The 17,467-nt window shown below is 47.3% G+C and overlaps 1 protein-coding gene across 2 annotated transcripts in view; it reads right to left on the minus strand.

Moving 5' to 3' along the window:
• The window catches only part of prkd2 (protein kinase D2), a 123,370-nt gene that overhangs the window by 47,822 nt on the left and 58,081 nt on the right, over nt 1–17,467 (minus strand). For both annotated transcript variants that reach the window (XM_060856221.1, XM_060856222.1), the window contains one exon: nt 8,830–8,968. In XM_060856221.1, the coding sequence (XP_060712204.1) occupies nt 8,830–8,968 (139 nt within the window). The remainder of the gene's footprint in view (nt 1–8,829; nt 8,969–17,467) is intronic.

Consider the following 17,467-nt stretch of genomic DNA (forward strand, 5'->3'; position numbering starts at 1 on the left):
GACTTTGTCTATTTACCCTATCGATACCCCTCATGATTTTATAAACCTCTACAAGGTCACCCCTCAGCCTCCAACGCTCCAGAGAAAACAGCCCCAGCCTGTTCAGCCTCTTCCTATATCTCAAATCCTCCAACCCCAGCAACATCCGTGTAAATCTTTTCTGAACCCTTTCAAGTTTCACAACATTATCAAAATAGCCTACAATAATACAACGTAACTATACTTCTCAATTAACTCCAAGCCATGCAAACAAAGTTTATAAAATGTTGCGATGCCAAGACTCACTTTTGCGTTCAAGTCTTATTCTGGTGGCTTCGGATACAGTCAGAGTCGAGGAGTGTGGCGCTGGAAAAGCACAGCAGGTCAGGCAGCATCCGAGGAGCGGGAGAGTTCCTGATGAACGGCTTATACCTGAAACATCGATTCTCCTGCTCCTCAGACGCTGCCTGACCTGCTGTGCTTTTCCCAACCACACTCTCGACTCGGACTCTCCAACATCTCCAGTCCTCAGCTTCCCCTCAGATACAGCTCCCCCCCCCAGCAAAAAGCTGAACAAGTATTTGAGACTTCATCTGTTGCTGAAGAACGTAGGTCCAGGAGTAGGCCATTCGGCCCCTTGCGGCTGATCCTACTATGCAATGAGATCATCTATGACCTAACTTCATATACCTGTCTTTGGCAAATATCCATTAATATCCCTGCTTAACAAAAGAATCTCAAACTCAAAATTGAGTTGTAACAATGTCAGGAATATACAAATCTTGACATTTCTTTAGTGAAGATTTCAACCCTTTTGGAAACTCTTACAGCTGTTACTTCGTTTGAACCCCATGCATCTCTGGCCCTGGTCATTCAGCAGAAGTGCTTGATCTCTGAGCTACCTATAGATAGAGTCATCTCAAGTCCATGGTTTTCATAGTTTAGCTTCTTTTCCTCTCCAGTGCCTTCTCGTCGTCTTTGTACCAGACCGCAACATTAACAACTATGGCTTCCTGATCTGTCTTAAACATAAATGACCAGTTTCCACAGGGCTCCATCATTGCCCCACCCAGCCTCGGATCCATAAAAGATTTATCTGTAACTCGAGACGCACTTGAGTAAATCTTCCAGGATCTTACTTTTGTGCAATGTCCGGGTGGTTCTTCAGAAATGGGCAACACCTCAAAACCTCTGGGGAATCTCGCACTCGTAAGAGGTTTTAACTGAGTAAATGAACCCCAGGTCAGGTTGATCTTGTGGGATAAATTATACCTCATTAACAGACTGGCAGTCAGGCAGGATGACTTAAAGTCATGGAGTCACGGACTTGGAACAATTTAAAATATCAGGTGTAGACACATCTCGACATCCGTTCAACATAGAAACAAACACTCCAAATAACGCATTCATGCCAACCAGATATCATAAATTAATCTAGTCCCATATGGGTCCATATCCCTCTAAATCCCTCCTATTCATATACTCATCCAGATGTCTTTTAGATGTTGCAATTGTACTAGCCTCCACCACATTCTCTTGCAGCTCGTTCCATACAGGTACCACCCTCTGCATGAAATAGTTGCCCCTCAGGTCCCTTTTAAATCTTTCCCCTCTCACCTTAAACCTATGCCCTCTAGTTTTGGACTCCCCTACCCTTGGAGACAAAAAAAAATCTTGTCTATTCATCCTACCCATCCTCCTCATGATTTTATAAAGCTCTATAAAGTCACCCCACAATCTCCAACACTCCAGGGAAAACAGCCCCAACCTATTCAGCCTCTCCCTATAGCTCAAACCCTCCAAACCTGACAACATCCTTGTAAATCTTTTTTGAACCCTTTCAAGTTTAACATCCTCCCTTTGGTGAGGAGACCAGAACTGAACGCAGTATTCTAAAAGTTGTATAAACAATGTCCTGAACAGCTGCAACATGACCTCCCAACACCCATACTCAATGCACTGACCAATAAAGTGGATCAAATGCTTTCTTTACTACCCTACCTACCTGCACGACTCTACCTTCAAGGAACTATAAACCTGCACTCCAAGGTCTCTTTGTCCTGCAACACTCCCCAGGCCCTTACCATGAAGTGTGTAAGTCCTGCCCTGATTTGCCTTTCCGAAATGCAGCTTATCTAAATTAAACTCCATCTGTCATCCCTAGACCCATCTATTCTGGGTAAATAAGGTTGCACACAGATGGAGTCCAAGAGTGTGAAATCTTACTTTGCCCGGTGCCTGTAAGGTTAGACTGGCTTCCCTGGGATCTTCCTATTCCTCTGCTGTTTGACCACCTTTCTCCTAGCAACATTTAGGAGACCCATAACTACTCCCACTCCTACTATTCCTCATCTGCACCCAAACTTACAAAAGCATTCTACATGGGGCACCCAGTCAGAGTATGTTTTAAGGAGCAAGTGTCAAAAAAAAGAGGAAAGAAAGGGTACCGAAGGTTTTTTTTTGAAGGGATGAGGGAGATAATAAAAAGGAGACACACACAGACAGACAGGCAGACAGACACACACACACACACACACAGTGAACAAGAAACATTTATTGATTTGTGAACTCTCTGTTGAACGAGGTTGGAGATATATCGTCCGCATTCCAAAAATCGCCCCAATGAGCACAAAAAAAATTTTTAAAAACACTGAACATGAGCTCACTCCTGGCAATGACACAGCAGGAGAACAGGAGAAGGTGCAAGGAAGAAAGACTCTTTTATTCCACTTGGCATCAGTCTGCTGCAAACTCTCGCTGAGTAAACAGAGCTCCTCACTGCGCAGTTAGCACGTGCTGCCCATCTGGGAATCAGCGTCATTAGCTCACAGACAAAAGACAGAGATCGCTCACATCGTTTCTGAATTAACTCCATGAGGACATGGAACAACTTGTTCTTTATACCACAAGTACAGACTGTTATTGTGCAGCTCTCCCAGGACAGGTATAGCACAGGCTTAGATACAGAGTAAAGCTCCCTCTACACTGTCCCCATCAAACACACCCAGGACAGGTATAGCACAGGCTTAGATACAGAGTGAAACTCCCTATACACTGTCCCCATCAAACACTCCCAGGACAGGGACAGTACGGGGTTAGATACAGAATAAAGTTCCCTCTACACTGTCCCCCATCAACCACTCCCAGGACAGGGACTGTACGGGGTTAGATACAGAATAAAGTTCCCTCTACACTGTCCCCCATCAAACACTCCCAGGACAGGGACAGTACGGGGTTAGATACAGAATAAAGCTCACTCTACACTGTCCCCCATCAAACACTCCCAGGACAGGGTCAGCACAGGGTTAGATACAATGTCCCCATCAAACACTCCCAGGACAGGGTCAGCACACGGTTAGTTACAGTAGAGTTCAAAAGGACTTTCTGACTTAAATGTTACTCTTAGCTGCCATAGGAAGATGATGGAGGAACACTTCCTTTGCTAATTGCAGCACCACGATGTGCACAAGCCACAGCCAGCTCTCCCATCCAGTGTGATTGGATTCATCTCCAGCACGTCAAGAGGTTCAGGCTCTGCTAAACATTACTGACGGAGATCAGTTCCTCTTACTCCCTTGAGTCTTTAAAGTGATGAGAAAGAGAGCGCGCACGCAAGAGAGAGAGCGCACGCAAGAGAAAGCGCGCGAGCAACCTCTATGTAACATTGTTGAAGGCCATGAGATGGGCAGCAGGGTGCTTCAGTGGTTAGCACTGATGAAGATGGGGGTGATGGTGATAGGGTGGAGTGGATAGGTGGGAAGGAAGATGGACAGGTAAGACTGTTTAAGAGGCAGTGCTGAGTTGGACAGTTGGATCTTGGATGAGGTGGGTGGTGGGAAAATGAGGCAACAGGTGAAATCGATGTTGATCCTGTATGGTTGGAACATCTCAAGGTGGAAGATGAGGCGTTCTTCCTCCAGTTATAGAGTAGCTAGGATTTGGCAGTGGATGCGGCCCAGGATTTGCAAGCCCTTGGAGGAATGGGAGTGATGTTCTACAAGGAACAAGGGAGGGTTGTGTTTTGGCCAGCATTAAATTGCTCAACAAACAAAAAGAAATTTATAACATTGCTTTGAGTGGAGGGAGCTGTGTGTTAAAACAAAAAAATTGGCTGCTGCATTTTCTGCATAACCGCAGGAACTCTGCATCAGAAAGGGCTGTGTTGGCGCAAAGCCTTTCAGAGGTTGCAAAAGCTGCTACATAAATGCAAGTTTCTGACTTGCCACTTGATAAAGATATTTTTTGGAAAAGAAATCTTTGTGATGAATTCCTGAGCAACGCCATGACCACAGCAGGTGGAAGATAGCTGAGCATTCTTGTCTTGAAAAGTATAAAATATCAACTTTTCATCATCATTGATCTCAGTCAGTCCAGTATTCTTTGAAGCGATGATATTGGACAGCAAGATATCGGCATGTTTTGGAACTCAAAGGGCTTTAGCCCGAATTCCAATTCAATCCCTACTCCTTTCCATCACCTACTCCCAGTCTTACTCCAGCATAGCCCACAATACTGCTTTCACCACCCAGTTAAAATAGCCCAGACTGGGAGAGAGGGTCATAGAGCACAGTTAACAGTCCCTTCGGTCCAACCTGTCCATGCCGACCAAATTTCCCAACTGATCTAGTCCCATTTGCCTGTATTTGGCCTCTAACCCTTTCCTATTCATGTATCTGAGCAAATATCTTTTAAATATTGTAAGTGTAGCAGCCTCCACCACTTCCTCTGGTAGGTCGTTCCACACACGCACCACCCTCTGCGTGAAAAAGTTGCCCCTCAGGTCCCTTTTAAAGTCTTCCGCCACTCTGGGGAAAAGACCTCGATTATTCACTCTATCAATGTCCCTCATAATTGTATTCACCTCTGGAAGGTCACCCCTCAGTCTCTGACGCTCCAATGAAAAAAGTCCCAGCATCGTCTTATAACACAAACCCTCCAGTCTCAGCAACATCCTGGTAAAACTTTTCTGTACCTTCCTACTCTGCCACGGTTGGTCAATCCTGTGGCTCTGGGCCGGGGGGGGGGGGGGACTTTTTCATCAAGTTCCTCTGTGTACAGCCCTGCTGTCACCCAGAGCATTGCTCTAAGCAGAAAGAGTGCAGTCTAACTTGCAGAGTAAGCAGCAAACAAACCACAAGGTGGAGGGAGCACCGACTTCCTGCCGCACAGCGAGCGATCTGCAGCTGAATACAAAACTCCCCCTTCCCAGCCCAGTCAGAACTAAATAGACCGTACGGTGAAAGAACGAGCCAATCTGCTCCACAATTCCCATACCACATCCTCCACTCCCCTTCTCCCTCAAACTTTCACTTGAAGCTGTCTACATTAACCTCAAATTGCTGCACCCAATTTCACTCTCACAGAACATTACAGCACAGCTTCAGCTCTCGATGTTGCACTGACCTGTGGAGCCAATCTGAAACCCATCTAACCTACACTGTCCCATTATCATCCATATGTTTATCTAATGACCATTTAAAGTTGGCGACTCTCCTACTGTTGCAAGCAGTATGTTCCACGTCCCTACTGCTCTCTGTGTAAAGGACTTACCTCGGAGATCTGCCCTATATCTATCACCCTTCAATTTAAAGCTATGTCCCCTCATGCTAACCATCACCATCCAAGGAAAATCTCTTCTTGTACCCCAAACAGGGGAATGCAGGAGATGTTCCAGACAAAGCCTTGGCCCATCTCTCTCTCTTCACCAGGAATTCCTGATGAAGGGCTTATGTCGACTCTCCTGCTCCTCGATGCTGCCTGACCTGCTGTGCTTTTCCAGCAACACACTCCAACTCTGATCTCTGCAGTCCTCTCTCTCTCTCTCTGTCTCAATGCTGCCTTAATCCTTGCAAATCATTGCCCATTTGCACTTTTCACTATTCTTATTGCCCACACTAAAAATTCCACAGGGAAATTCGTTTATAGTTCATCTCTGGAGGCTTTTTTCTTTTAAAAAAAAAGAGATACTCAAGTAAGGAAGGAGAGAAAGAACAAGTTACTCCATCACAGAAACCTGACTTGAAATTAAAATAATATATTGAAGCTAATCCGGTCTAATAGGACTATAAGAACCAGGAGTGAGCTGAAAATGTGTTGCTGGAAAAGCGCAGCAGGTCAGGCAGCATTCCTGATGAAGGGCTCATGCCCGAAACATCGAATTTCCTGTTCCTTGGATGCTGCCTGACCTGCTGCGCTTTTCCAGCAACACATTTTCAGCTCTGATACTCCAGCATCTGCAGACCTCACTTTCTCCTATAAGAACCAGGATACAATTTACGTCTTCTGGAATCATCACAAAAGTGACAGACTTTAAACAGCATGCAAGGATTCCCTAATTTGCTGGGCTTTCCAGCCCTGGTTGACAGAAAGGGCATTTAAAGACTCTAATTAGTGGCAAACCATTGTGAACCATCAGCATATAGCTTCGCCAATTAGAACTTTAATTCTCTTACAAATTTCCCCCACTGGGGAAAAGAAATGGGGTTATGGAGGGAGATAAAGACCAGGAAGACATTTCTGTGGTTCCTGTTCACCAGATCTGTTAAGACTCCTGTACCAAGTGCTGGTAAATGGGTCTGCATTTATTTAAGAGATCTGGTTGGCAGAGCTGAGTTGGACCAAAGAGAGTGTTTCCGTACTGCATAACTCTACGACTCCATCTGTACACAACCACTCCAGTTAGCCTGCGAACTACATTAGGCAAAGGTGAGGACTGCAGATGCTGGAAACCAGAGTTGAGATCAGAGTGGTGCTGGAAAAGCACAGCAGGTCAGGCAGCATCTGAGGAGCAGGAAAATTGACATTTCGGGCAAAAGCCCTTCATCAGCTTCCATTCCTGATGAAGCGCTTTTGCCCGAAACGTCGATTTTCCTGCTCCTCAGATGCTGCCTGACCTGCTGTGCTTTTCCAGCACCACTCTGATCTAAACTGGGAATTACACACCCACCATTACTTGAACATGCAGCTGTGTAAGCAACACTTGCAATGAGCACCAGACTACTTATTTCAAAACATACAATCGTCCAGTCATGCTGGATTTGCAAAACTGATTTCAGTCCACAATTAAAAAACAAAAACTACATTTGTATAGGGGCCTGCTTTTGCTCAACAACACAGGACGGCATGGTGGCTCAGTGGTTAGCACTGCTGCCTCACGGTGCCAGGGACCTGGGTTTGATTCCAGCCTCAGGCGACTGTCTGTGTGGCGTTTGCACGTTCTCCCCGTGTCTGCGTGGGTTTCCTCCCACAGTCCAAAGATGTGCAGGTTAGGCTGATTTACCCATAGTGTTCAGGGGTGTGTAGGTTAGGTGTATTAGTCAGGAGTAAATGGAGAGAAATAGGGTAACGGGAATGGGTCTGGGTGGGATACTCTTCTGAGTGTGGGCTTGTTGGGCCTGTTTCCACACTGTAGGGATTCTACGAATAGACAAAAAGTCGCAGATAACACTTTCTCTTTTTAAAAGGAAATCTAGAAATAATAGGTGGAGATCCAAGGGACCACTCGTTTATGACAGACATAAGGAGCAGTGTTAACCTTCTTACCGAGAATCATCATTATTTGCAATTCTCTCCCACCGAGAGCAGCAGGGGCTGCGGCATTGAAAATATTCAAGGCTGGTTGACAGACTTTCTTTTTGACAGAGACAGGAGTGTGGCAAGGGCTATCGGGGGCAGAGGTAAAAGCAGGAAAGCAGCCACAATCAGACAATCTTATCGAGCGAAGGATCTCGAGTTCTAGAACACGAAAGCCAGGCTCATGCATCGCAAACTCAACCAACTTTTGCACCAGCTCCTTTCAGAATCTCGACGTCCCAATAAACGATACAGATAACAAAGAGGAAGTGCTGTAACATCGGAACTGCTGTAGACAGTTTGTCCACAGCAGAAAGCCACAAACAGCAATGAGATCATCCATCACTGTGGCATTGGTAGAGGGATGCATAATTGAGACGGAGCAGGACTGCAGATCTCCTACAGTGTGGAAACAGGCCCTTCGGCCCAACAAGTCCACCCTCCGAAGACTAACCCACCCAGACCCATTTCCCTTTAACTAATGCACCTAACTCTTTGGGCAATTTAGCGTGGCCAAATCAGTTGACCTGCACATCTTTGGACTGTGGGAGGAAACTCGCGCAGACACGGGGAGAATGTGCAAACTCCACACAGACAGACAGTCACCCGAGGTGGGAATCGAACTTGGGATCCTGGCGCTGTGGGAGGCAGCAGTGCTAACCACCGAGCCACTGTGCTGCCCCATTTATTTGAATAATGTGATTGGCAGCAATAAATAATGATAATCTATTGCTGAGGGGAGGTAACGTGGTTTAATTAATTTGGAGTATTAGCCTGTTTTTTAGCTTTTGTCAGGTGTATACGTCATGCCTGGGTACACAATGCAATGATTTAGCGCAGCGGAAACATTCTAGATGGAGCAGCTTAATGAGCTCAATCTCAAACACCCAGTGATATTAAACACTCCAAGGAGCCAGGGCAGTGGATAATGGGAGAGGGAAAGGTGGGCTAGTGTGAGGACAGGAGGGATAAGGGTGGGGAGGAGGGAGAAAAAGGGAGAAGGGGAGCGAGGATGGGCAAATTTGGGGAAAGAGAGAGAAGAGAGACAATGGTGGGTGGAGAAGGGTGGACGGAGAGAGAGGAGGCGAGGGTGGGTGAAGAGGATGGGCGGAGGGAGAGAGAAGGGGGCAGGAGGAAATTAGGGAAGAGCAAGGGGGGGATAAGGGGACAAGGGAGGGGAAGAGGAAACAGAGGGAGGGCCACACAGACACAGACGCAGACGGAGACACAGACGCAGACGCAGACGGAGACACAGACGCAGATGCCATTGGCTCTCACCTGATAACACAACTTCAATCAGGTCTCCTTCCTGGATATCGTGCCCAGATTTCACCAGCTGCAGGATATTGTCCGAGGTCGGGTTGTGTCTGAAGAGGAGGATTTTGTCGTACATTCCATAGAAGCCGCATTCTGGGAACTGGACAGAAACCAGGACACAACAGATCAGACTTTCAGGAACTCAGGGGGGTTCTGCACAGAGCATAGTCCCCTCTGCACTAACATCACTGCATCACCATGGTGTAGAGGTATTGTTCCTGGACGATTAATCCGCCGACCCAGCTAATGGTCTGGGGAGTGAGGTCTGAATCCCACCACAGCAGATGGAATTAGAGTTCAATTTTTAACAAAAAGAAATCTGTAGTCAAGAGTCTAACGATAGTAGGCTGTTTCTGGCAACCAGCCAGTCTAGTTTACTAATGTTCTTTAGAGTCATAATCAGAGATGTACCCTTCGGTCCAACTCATCTATGCAGGCCAGGTATTCTAAATCAATCTAGTCCCATTTGCTAGCATGTAGCCCATATCCCTCCAAACCCTTCCTATTCATATACCCATCCAGATGCCTTTTAAATGTTGCAATTGTACCAGTCTCCACCACTTCCCTCTGGCAGCTCATTCCATACACGTACCACCCTCGGTGAAAAAGTTGCCCCTTATGTCCTCTTTCCCCTCTCACCCTAAACCTATGCCCTCTAGCTCTGGATTCCCCCACCCCAGGAAAAGGATCTTGTCTATTCACCCTATCCATGTCCCTCATGATTTTATAAAGCTCTGTAAGGTCACTCCTCAGCCTCCGATGCTCCAGGGAAAACAGTCCCAGCAGATGCAGCCTCTCTTATAATGCAAAACCTTCAACTCCGGCAACATCCTGCTAATTTTTTTTTCTGAACCCCCACTTTTCGGGTGAGCAATGTCTCATGGTCTAAAATCTTACAACTACAAATCCACAAGATCACAGGATCACAGGATCCCTTCCCTGCACCAGAGGGCTTTTTGGAAGGTGTCTCCTTGATCACATCCAAGGGGTTGACCCAGACAGATTTGAGATCTACGGGAGAGTCAGACAGACACATGATACCCAATACATTGACTTCACCACCTCCTGATGCTGCCTGCCTTGCTGTGTTCCCCCAACATCCTGCCTGTTCCTCCTGACGCTGCCTGCCTTGCTGTGTTCTCCCAGCCTCCTGCCTGTCCCTCCTGATGCTGCCTGGCTTGCTGTGTTCCCCCAGCCTCCCGCCTTGCTTGCTGTGTTCTCCCAGCCTCCTGCCATGTCCCTCCTGATGCTGCCTGCCTTGCTGTGTTCCCCCAGCCTCCTGCCTGTCCCTCCTGATGCTGCCTGCCTTGCTGTGTTCCCCCAGCCTCCTGCCTGTCCCTCCTGATGCTGCCTGCCTTGCTGTGTTCCCCCAGCCTCCTGCCTGTCCCTCCTGATGCTGCCTGCCTTGCTGTGTTCCCCAGCCTCCTGCCTGTCTAATATGATATAGCAGCAGACTCGGCCCAGCTTCACCGTTCAGTAAGACCATGTGTTTGTTTTTCAATTTCCAATCCCAGCTTTTTGATTTCATTTGATTTATTATTGTCACCCGAACCTAGGCACAGTGAAAAGTTCTGTTTTGCGTTCGGGCGATAGGACAGGGCAGGAAATACAGCGTTACAGCTGCAGGGAAGGTGCACAAAGAGCAAGATCAACATTAAATTTAAAATTTGAGAGGTCCATTCAACAGCGGGGAAGAGCTGTTCTTGAGTCTGTTGGCACGCGCATTTCAGCATTTGCACCTTCTGCCCGCTATTGGAAGATTATAACTGGAGTGGCAGGGGTCTTGGACAATATTGGGAGCCTTCCTGAGGCGGCTGGAAGTATAGACAGTCAATGGATGGGAGAAAGCAAATTACTGCGGATGCTGGAATCTGAAACCAAAAGAGAAAATGCTGGAAAATCTCAGTAGGTCTGGCAGCATCTGTAAGGAGAGAAAAGAGCTGACGTTTCGAGTCTAACTGTCAGCTTTGACAAAGGGTCAGTTCGACTCGAAACGTCAGCTCTTTTCTCTCCTTATAGATGCTGCCAGACCTGCTGAGATTTTCCAGCATTTTCTCTTTTGGTAAGAGGAAGAGGGAGCAAGCAAAGGCGAGCGAGGGTGAGCAAGACAAAAAGTGAGCGAGAAAGGGAGAGACAGAGACAGCGAGAGACAGACACAAAGAGAGTATGAGTGTGTGGAAGTATGAGAGAGAAAGAAAGAGTGTAAGGAGACATCATCTCACCTTTTAGAAATGACTTAATGTTCATCTAAATGGCTTGAACGTATAGCAGTTTATCTTGAGCACAGTAAGATCTCCAGAAAAAGAAATCTGATTAAAAGTGGGAATCAATACTTCTTGTGCGTGTGCGTGCGTTTGTGTGTTTTTGTGTGTGCGCGCGTGTGTTTGTTTTTTGTGTGTGAGCGCGTGGTTTTGTGTTCGTGTATTTTCGTGTGTGTGCGTGTTTTCATGTGTCTCTTTTTGAGTGTGTTTTTGCGTGTGTGTACGTGTGTTCGCATGTGTGTGTGTCTGCGTTCATGTGCGTATTCGTGTTCATGTGTTTGTGTTTGTGTGTTGGGGGGAGGAAGAGGGATGGGAGGAAATGGGGGCGGGGAGGGGAATGGAACTAACAAACCATTTGTCACAAGTGGCCAACCATGTGGACAAGAAAGTCTGAACGTGGGCTCGAATGACCAGGAACAAACAGCTCTGTGTTCTTAATGCCTGCCATGGTGGATTGATCGTTAACCTGCTGGTCTTATCAGAGCACACCTACTGAGGCTATTCATGTCCTGGAGTAGGAATTGAACCAGGGATTTTCAGCCCAGATTTGGCAATGCTACCCCTTGGGCTACAGATCCTCAAGAAACCTTGTTGCATGAAGAGAGACAGAGAGACAGAGAGACAGAGAGACAGAGAGACAGAGAGACAGAGAGACAGAGAGACAGAGAGACAGAGACACAGAGACACAGAGAGGATTTTTTTTAAACAAGAGAAAATGTTTCATTCATTAGATGTACAAATAAATCGTCAATCAGTTCAAGTTCCTGAGATGCAAAAAGCACCTAATATCCCTGGAGACGGAAATGCAAGAGGAAGTTTCTACCTGAGACAAAGGAGGCTTGACCCAAGAGTAGAAACACTCTTCCATTCTCCAGCCGCCAGCTACCAATCCACGCCCCCCGCCCCACAGCTAACACTCAAAATTCAGCCAATTGGCTAATTTTTGCAACGGGGGAATGGGAAGACTGCAGATGCTGGAAATCAGAGTCAAAAATGTGTTGCTGGAAAAGCACAGCAGGTCAGGCAACAGAGGAGCAGGAGAACTGACGTTTCAGCCATATGTCCTTTGTCAGGAATGAGGCTTGTAGGCCAGGGAGGGGAGCTGAGAGATAAGTGGGAGGCGGGTGGGGAAGGTAACTGGGAATACAATGGGTAGGTGAAGGTGGGGGTTAATGGTGATAGGTTGGTGGGGAATGTGGAGCAGATAGGTGGGAAGGAAGATGCACAGGTCAAAAAGGTGGTGCCGAGTTGGAAGTTTGGGACTGGGATAAGGTGGGGACAGGGGAAATTAGGAAACTGATGAAATCCACATTGATCCCGCGTAGTTGGAGGGTCCCAAGGTGGAAGATGAGGTGTTCTTCCTCCAGGCATCAGGTGGTTAGGGTTTAGTGATGGAGGCGGCTCAGGACCAGCATGTCCTTGGCGGAGTGGGAGGGGGAGTTGAAGTGTTCAGCCACGGGCGGTGGGGTTGGTCAGTGTGGGTGTCCCAAACATTTACTCATGGGATACGAGATGTTGCTGGCCTCAATGCCCCACAGCATCCTATAGCCCGGAGGACTTAAAATGGAGTTCTCAGATTTCAAATAACCTCCCTTCCCATTCCCCAATTCCCTTCTATTCCCTCACTCACCCTTTCTTGTTTGCTCTTATATAATGTTTCAAACAGTTTTTGCATGGAATCCTGTGAATTACATTACTCTCGATGGGTATCGGGCCTTTTATTCTAGTGAGCTGTTGTCTGAGCGTAGCTGTCAGTTTATGGCCGGTCATGAATCCCATTGCTCGGAGAAGTCTGGCTGTCAGTTCGGAGATGTCTTTTATAGAAGTTAGACAGTTAGGTTGTGGTATGTGGGCGGCATGGTGGCACAGTGGTTAGCACTGCTGCCTCACAGCGCCAGAGACCCGGGTTCAATTCCCGACTCAGGCGACTGACTGTGTGGAGTTTGCACGTTCTCCCTGTGTCTGCGTGAGTTTCCTCCGGGTGCTCCGGTTTCCTCCCACAGTCCAAAGATGTGCAGCTCAGGTGAATTGGCCATGCTTAATTGCCCGTAGTGTTAGGTAAGGAGTAAATGTAGGGGTATGGGTGGGTTACGCTTCGGCAGGTCGGTGTGGACTTGTTGGGCCGAAGGGCCTGTTTCCACACTGTAAGTAATCTAATCTAATCTATGGGTAAAAAATGAGGTCTGCAGATGCTGGAGATCACAGCTGAAAATGTGTTGCTGGTTAAAGCACAACAGGTTAGGCAGCATCTAAGGAATAGGAAATTCGACGTTTCGGGCATAAGCCCTTCATGTCCGAAACGTCGAATTTCCTATTCCTTAGATGCTGCCTAACCTGCTGTGCTTTAACCAGCAACATTTTCAGCTGTAATCTAATCTATGTCCTAGTCGCATTGTATGTCTGTTAGAGTTCCTTCCCAGTCTCTGACTCAAAGTCCCACACAGTGCTTGGGAGTTACAAGGCAGTGTCTCACCATCAACCTCAAGAGTCCAGCCAATAATGCTCACAGCCCATGAAATAGTTGTTAAAAATTCCTTTGGGAAACATGGTGGCCTTTGGAATTCCCAGCCAGATGCCAAAACACAGAGGACAATAACCCTTCCACCAAATACTCCACAGGATTCGAGCATCGTAACCTGAACTACCACTTTGGTGAGGGGACAAGAATGCCAGCACAGACGTTATCGATTGACTGAAGTTCACCAAGTTGTGTCTGCCAGGGTAGGTAACGCCAAGAGCAGGGCTGGCAAACCAAGCTCCTGACCAGGGCCTGCTGGGAAAAGGGTCAGCTATGTCTCAGAGGACAGCACATCCCCTCGGAGTGAGGAGGTGATGGGTTTGAGCCTCATTTGACTGCGACAGCCAAGAGAGGAACTGAGCAGGTTAGACAGGGGCGTTAAACCTAGGCACCTGCTGCTTTTTGGGGTGGATTTGATAGAAGACTCTGTGGTTAACCATTCCAAGCAGGAGCAGAGGTGGAAAACTCTGAGCCGACTGGGTGCACAAAAGATTTGATTTGATTTATTATTGCCACACGTACCTAGGTACAGTGAAAAGTTTTGTTCAGTGTGCAGTACAGGCAGATCATACACAAAGGGTAACAGAACAGGGCGAGGAATACAATATTACAGCTGCAGAGAAGGTGCACACAAAGTGAGATCAACATTAAATTTAAAATTTGAAAGGTCCAGTCTGATAACAGCAGGGAAGAAACTGTTCTTGAACCTGTCGGTACATGTACACAAACTTTTATTTACAAAAAGATGTTGGCAGGGTTGGAGGCTGAACAGACTTGGGCTGTTTTCCCTGGAGCGGAGACAATTGGGAATGGCCAATAAACACTGACCTAGCCGGTGATATCATGAATAAATGTTTTTGACAAACCCACAACATAAAGCAGGAACAAATAAGTGACCTGACAGAGGTTTACAAAATCATGAGGGGCATGGATAGGGTAAATAGACAAGGTCTTTTCCCTGGGGTGGGGGAGTCCAGAGCTAGAGGGCATAGGTTTAGGGTGAGAGGGGATAGAGGACATAAGGGGCAACTTTTTCACCGAGGGTGGTACGTGTATGGAATGAGCTGCCAGAGGAAGTGGTGGAGGCTGGTACAATTGCAATAGGCTGAGAGGGGAAGGATTTAAAAGGGACCTGAGGGGCAGCTTTTTCACACAGAGGGTGGTACGTGTATGGAATGAGGTGCCAGAGGAAGTGGTGGAGGCCGATCCAATTACAATATTTAAAAGGCATTTGGATGGGTATGTGAATAGGAAGGGATTAAGAGGGATTTGGGCCAAGAGCTGGCAAATGGGACTCTATTAGTTTAGGATATCTGGTCGGCACGGATGAGTTGGACTGAAGGGTCTGTTTCTGTGCTGTATGACTCTGTGCCCAACATTCCAAACAGGAGCTGAGGCAGGGGGTGGGAATCTCTGGGCCAACAATTGACCCTAAAACAGACATCAATACAGCAAGGCAGGCTTTTTTTTGTTTGCAGTTTGCAGGATTTTGCTGTGTTCCATTCGGCCGTCAGCGTTCCAACACTGCGACACTTTTGAAGTGTGGTACAGAAGCACTCTGGGGTCTCCCTAAGGGTGCTATTTAAATGCAAGTCCTTGCAATTTCTTAAGCCACGCCTCCAGTTCAGCACAGTCCCAAGGGCCCCTGTCACATCCCTCAGTTCCCCACTGAACCAAGCAGCACCTGCTCAGAACCCTGTAAAGAATCAATATTGACTTCAGGTTGAGCCAGACTGGAGCTGTGGGTGTGGTAACACCGAAAGTTGCACTGGCATTACTGGGGAGTGGCAACTCCCTCTGACATGCAAACCTTTCTTTGAAAAATGGCTCCATCAACAAAGCGCTCCTTTGACAATCACACTGACCCCACCCCCCCCCACCACCGAATAAACAGGAGGTTCAAGTGTCTGCGCTCCACATGTCAATCTGATCTAGAAAGCAAGAGGAAGTTGGTGTTAAATTGAGATTAACCAAGATACGGCTGGTTTTTGCTCAGCGTTACTCCCCGTTTAGATCCCAGAGCAGATTAGGTGCACAGTGACGTCCCCTTTACCCAGGCCAAATTACAAGCCTCCGCCCCAGCGAACCTCTTCTCACATGTTTCAAACACCGCCTGCATTTACACGGCGCCAGTGACCAGATAAAGGGTCCCAAAGCAGCAAGGTATTAGGATCCAAACGTTCTACCTTTAGCTTTCCACCTTCAAGACACGCCTTAAAGTCTACCTACTCGGGCTAAAGGTCGGTCGAAGTGGCAACATTTAATGAAAAGGTCAATATTTAGAATTGTTGGAAAAACCCATCTGGTTCACTAATATCTTCAGATACAGGCTAGATGGAGGAAAGTGGAATTTAATCCTGAAACGGGAGAGGGGTAGAGGGGTACATATTGAATGCAGAGGGGTACATATTGAATGTACAACCCCAGAAAATTCAGAGGGACCTTGGCATGCATGTCCATAGATCCTCGAAGATAGCAGGATAGGTAGTTAGGAAGGCTATGGGATATTTTGCTGCTGTGAATTGAATACAAGAAAATCATAACACAACACCAGGTTATGGTCCAACAGGTTTAATTGGAAGCACTAGCTTTTGGAGTGTAACTATCTGATGAAGGAGCGATGCTCCGAAAGCTAGTGCTTCCAAGTAAACCTGTTGGACTATAATCTGGTGTTGAGTGATTTTTAAACTTTGTACATCAGCATCTCCAAATCAAGAAAGTCATGGTTATGGATGGCATGGTGGCTCAGTGGTCAGCACTGCTGCCTCACAATATCAGGGACCCGGGTTCAATTCTACCCTCGGGCAACTGTCTGTGTGCAGTTTGCACATTCTCCCAGTGTCTGCGTGGGTTTCCTCCTGCAGAGCAAAAGATGTGCAGGTTAGGGTGGATTGGCCATGCTAAATTGCCCCATAGTGTCGAAGGATGTGCAGGTTAGGGTGGATTGGCCATGCTAAATTGCCCCATAGTGTCCAAGGATGTGCAGGTTAGGGTGGATTGGCCGTGCTAAATTGCCCCATAGTGTTCAGGGATGTGTACGTTAGGTGCACTAGTCAGGGGTAAGTGTAAAGGAATAGGGTAGGGGAATGGGTCTGGGTGGGTTACTCTTTGGAGGGTCAGTGTGGACCTGTTGGGCTGAAGGGCCTGTTTCCACTCTGTAGGGATCGTATGAAAATATCTACAAGGCTACAGGCCAAGTGTTGGAAAATGGGATTAGAAGAGATGGATGGTTAAATGACTGAAAGAGACACGATGTGCCCAAAAAGGCCTCTTTCTCAGCTGCGAAAGCTCAGACTTTTTATGATGCTGGGTATCATTGTGTCACATTGTGTAAAGATACTGTGACACCTCAAACTGGAGGGAGAGGATCATAGCCAGGCCTTTGCTCAGAAGCCAAGCTGGTGATTGGAACGGACTGCATGCGGTCCCTAAAGGGTAGTGGGTCTCCCTAGTGTGCCCCCCAAACTCTCTCACCATCTCTCTTGAAACACTCTCCAACCGTTCTCCCTGGCACTCTCTAAAAAGGAAGAGATCTCAACATCCAACTGACACTGAAAGCCCAGTCGACGTCCAAATTCAACATCTTCCCCCATTACTTGACCACCACCATTCTTCCTTGGGACAGAGTCAGACGTGACAGGTGTTCGGGGTACAGCCTTGGATGTATGAAGAACAATTGGAGTTTAAAGGGACATGCTGTCCGTGAAGTAGGTGGGCTGGTGAGGTTGCCAGCAGAGAGATCGCCAACATTACCAACAATAAGCAGCTAAGTGGCACCGCAACGTCCGCTTTTCCCATAAGGAACTCCGGGATTTTACTT

Source organism: Hemiscyllium ocellatum, chromosome 47 (assembly GCF_020745735.1).
Source record: "Hemiscyllium ocellatum isolate sHemOce1 chromosome 47, sHemOce1.pat.X.cur, whole genome shotgun sequence".
In the NCBI taxonomy this organism is placed as follows: domain Eukaryota; kingdom Metazoa; phylum Chordata; class Chondrichthyes; order Orectolobiformes; family Hemiscylliidae; genus Hemiscyllium; species Hemiscyllium ocellatum.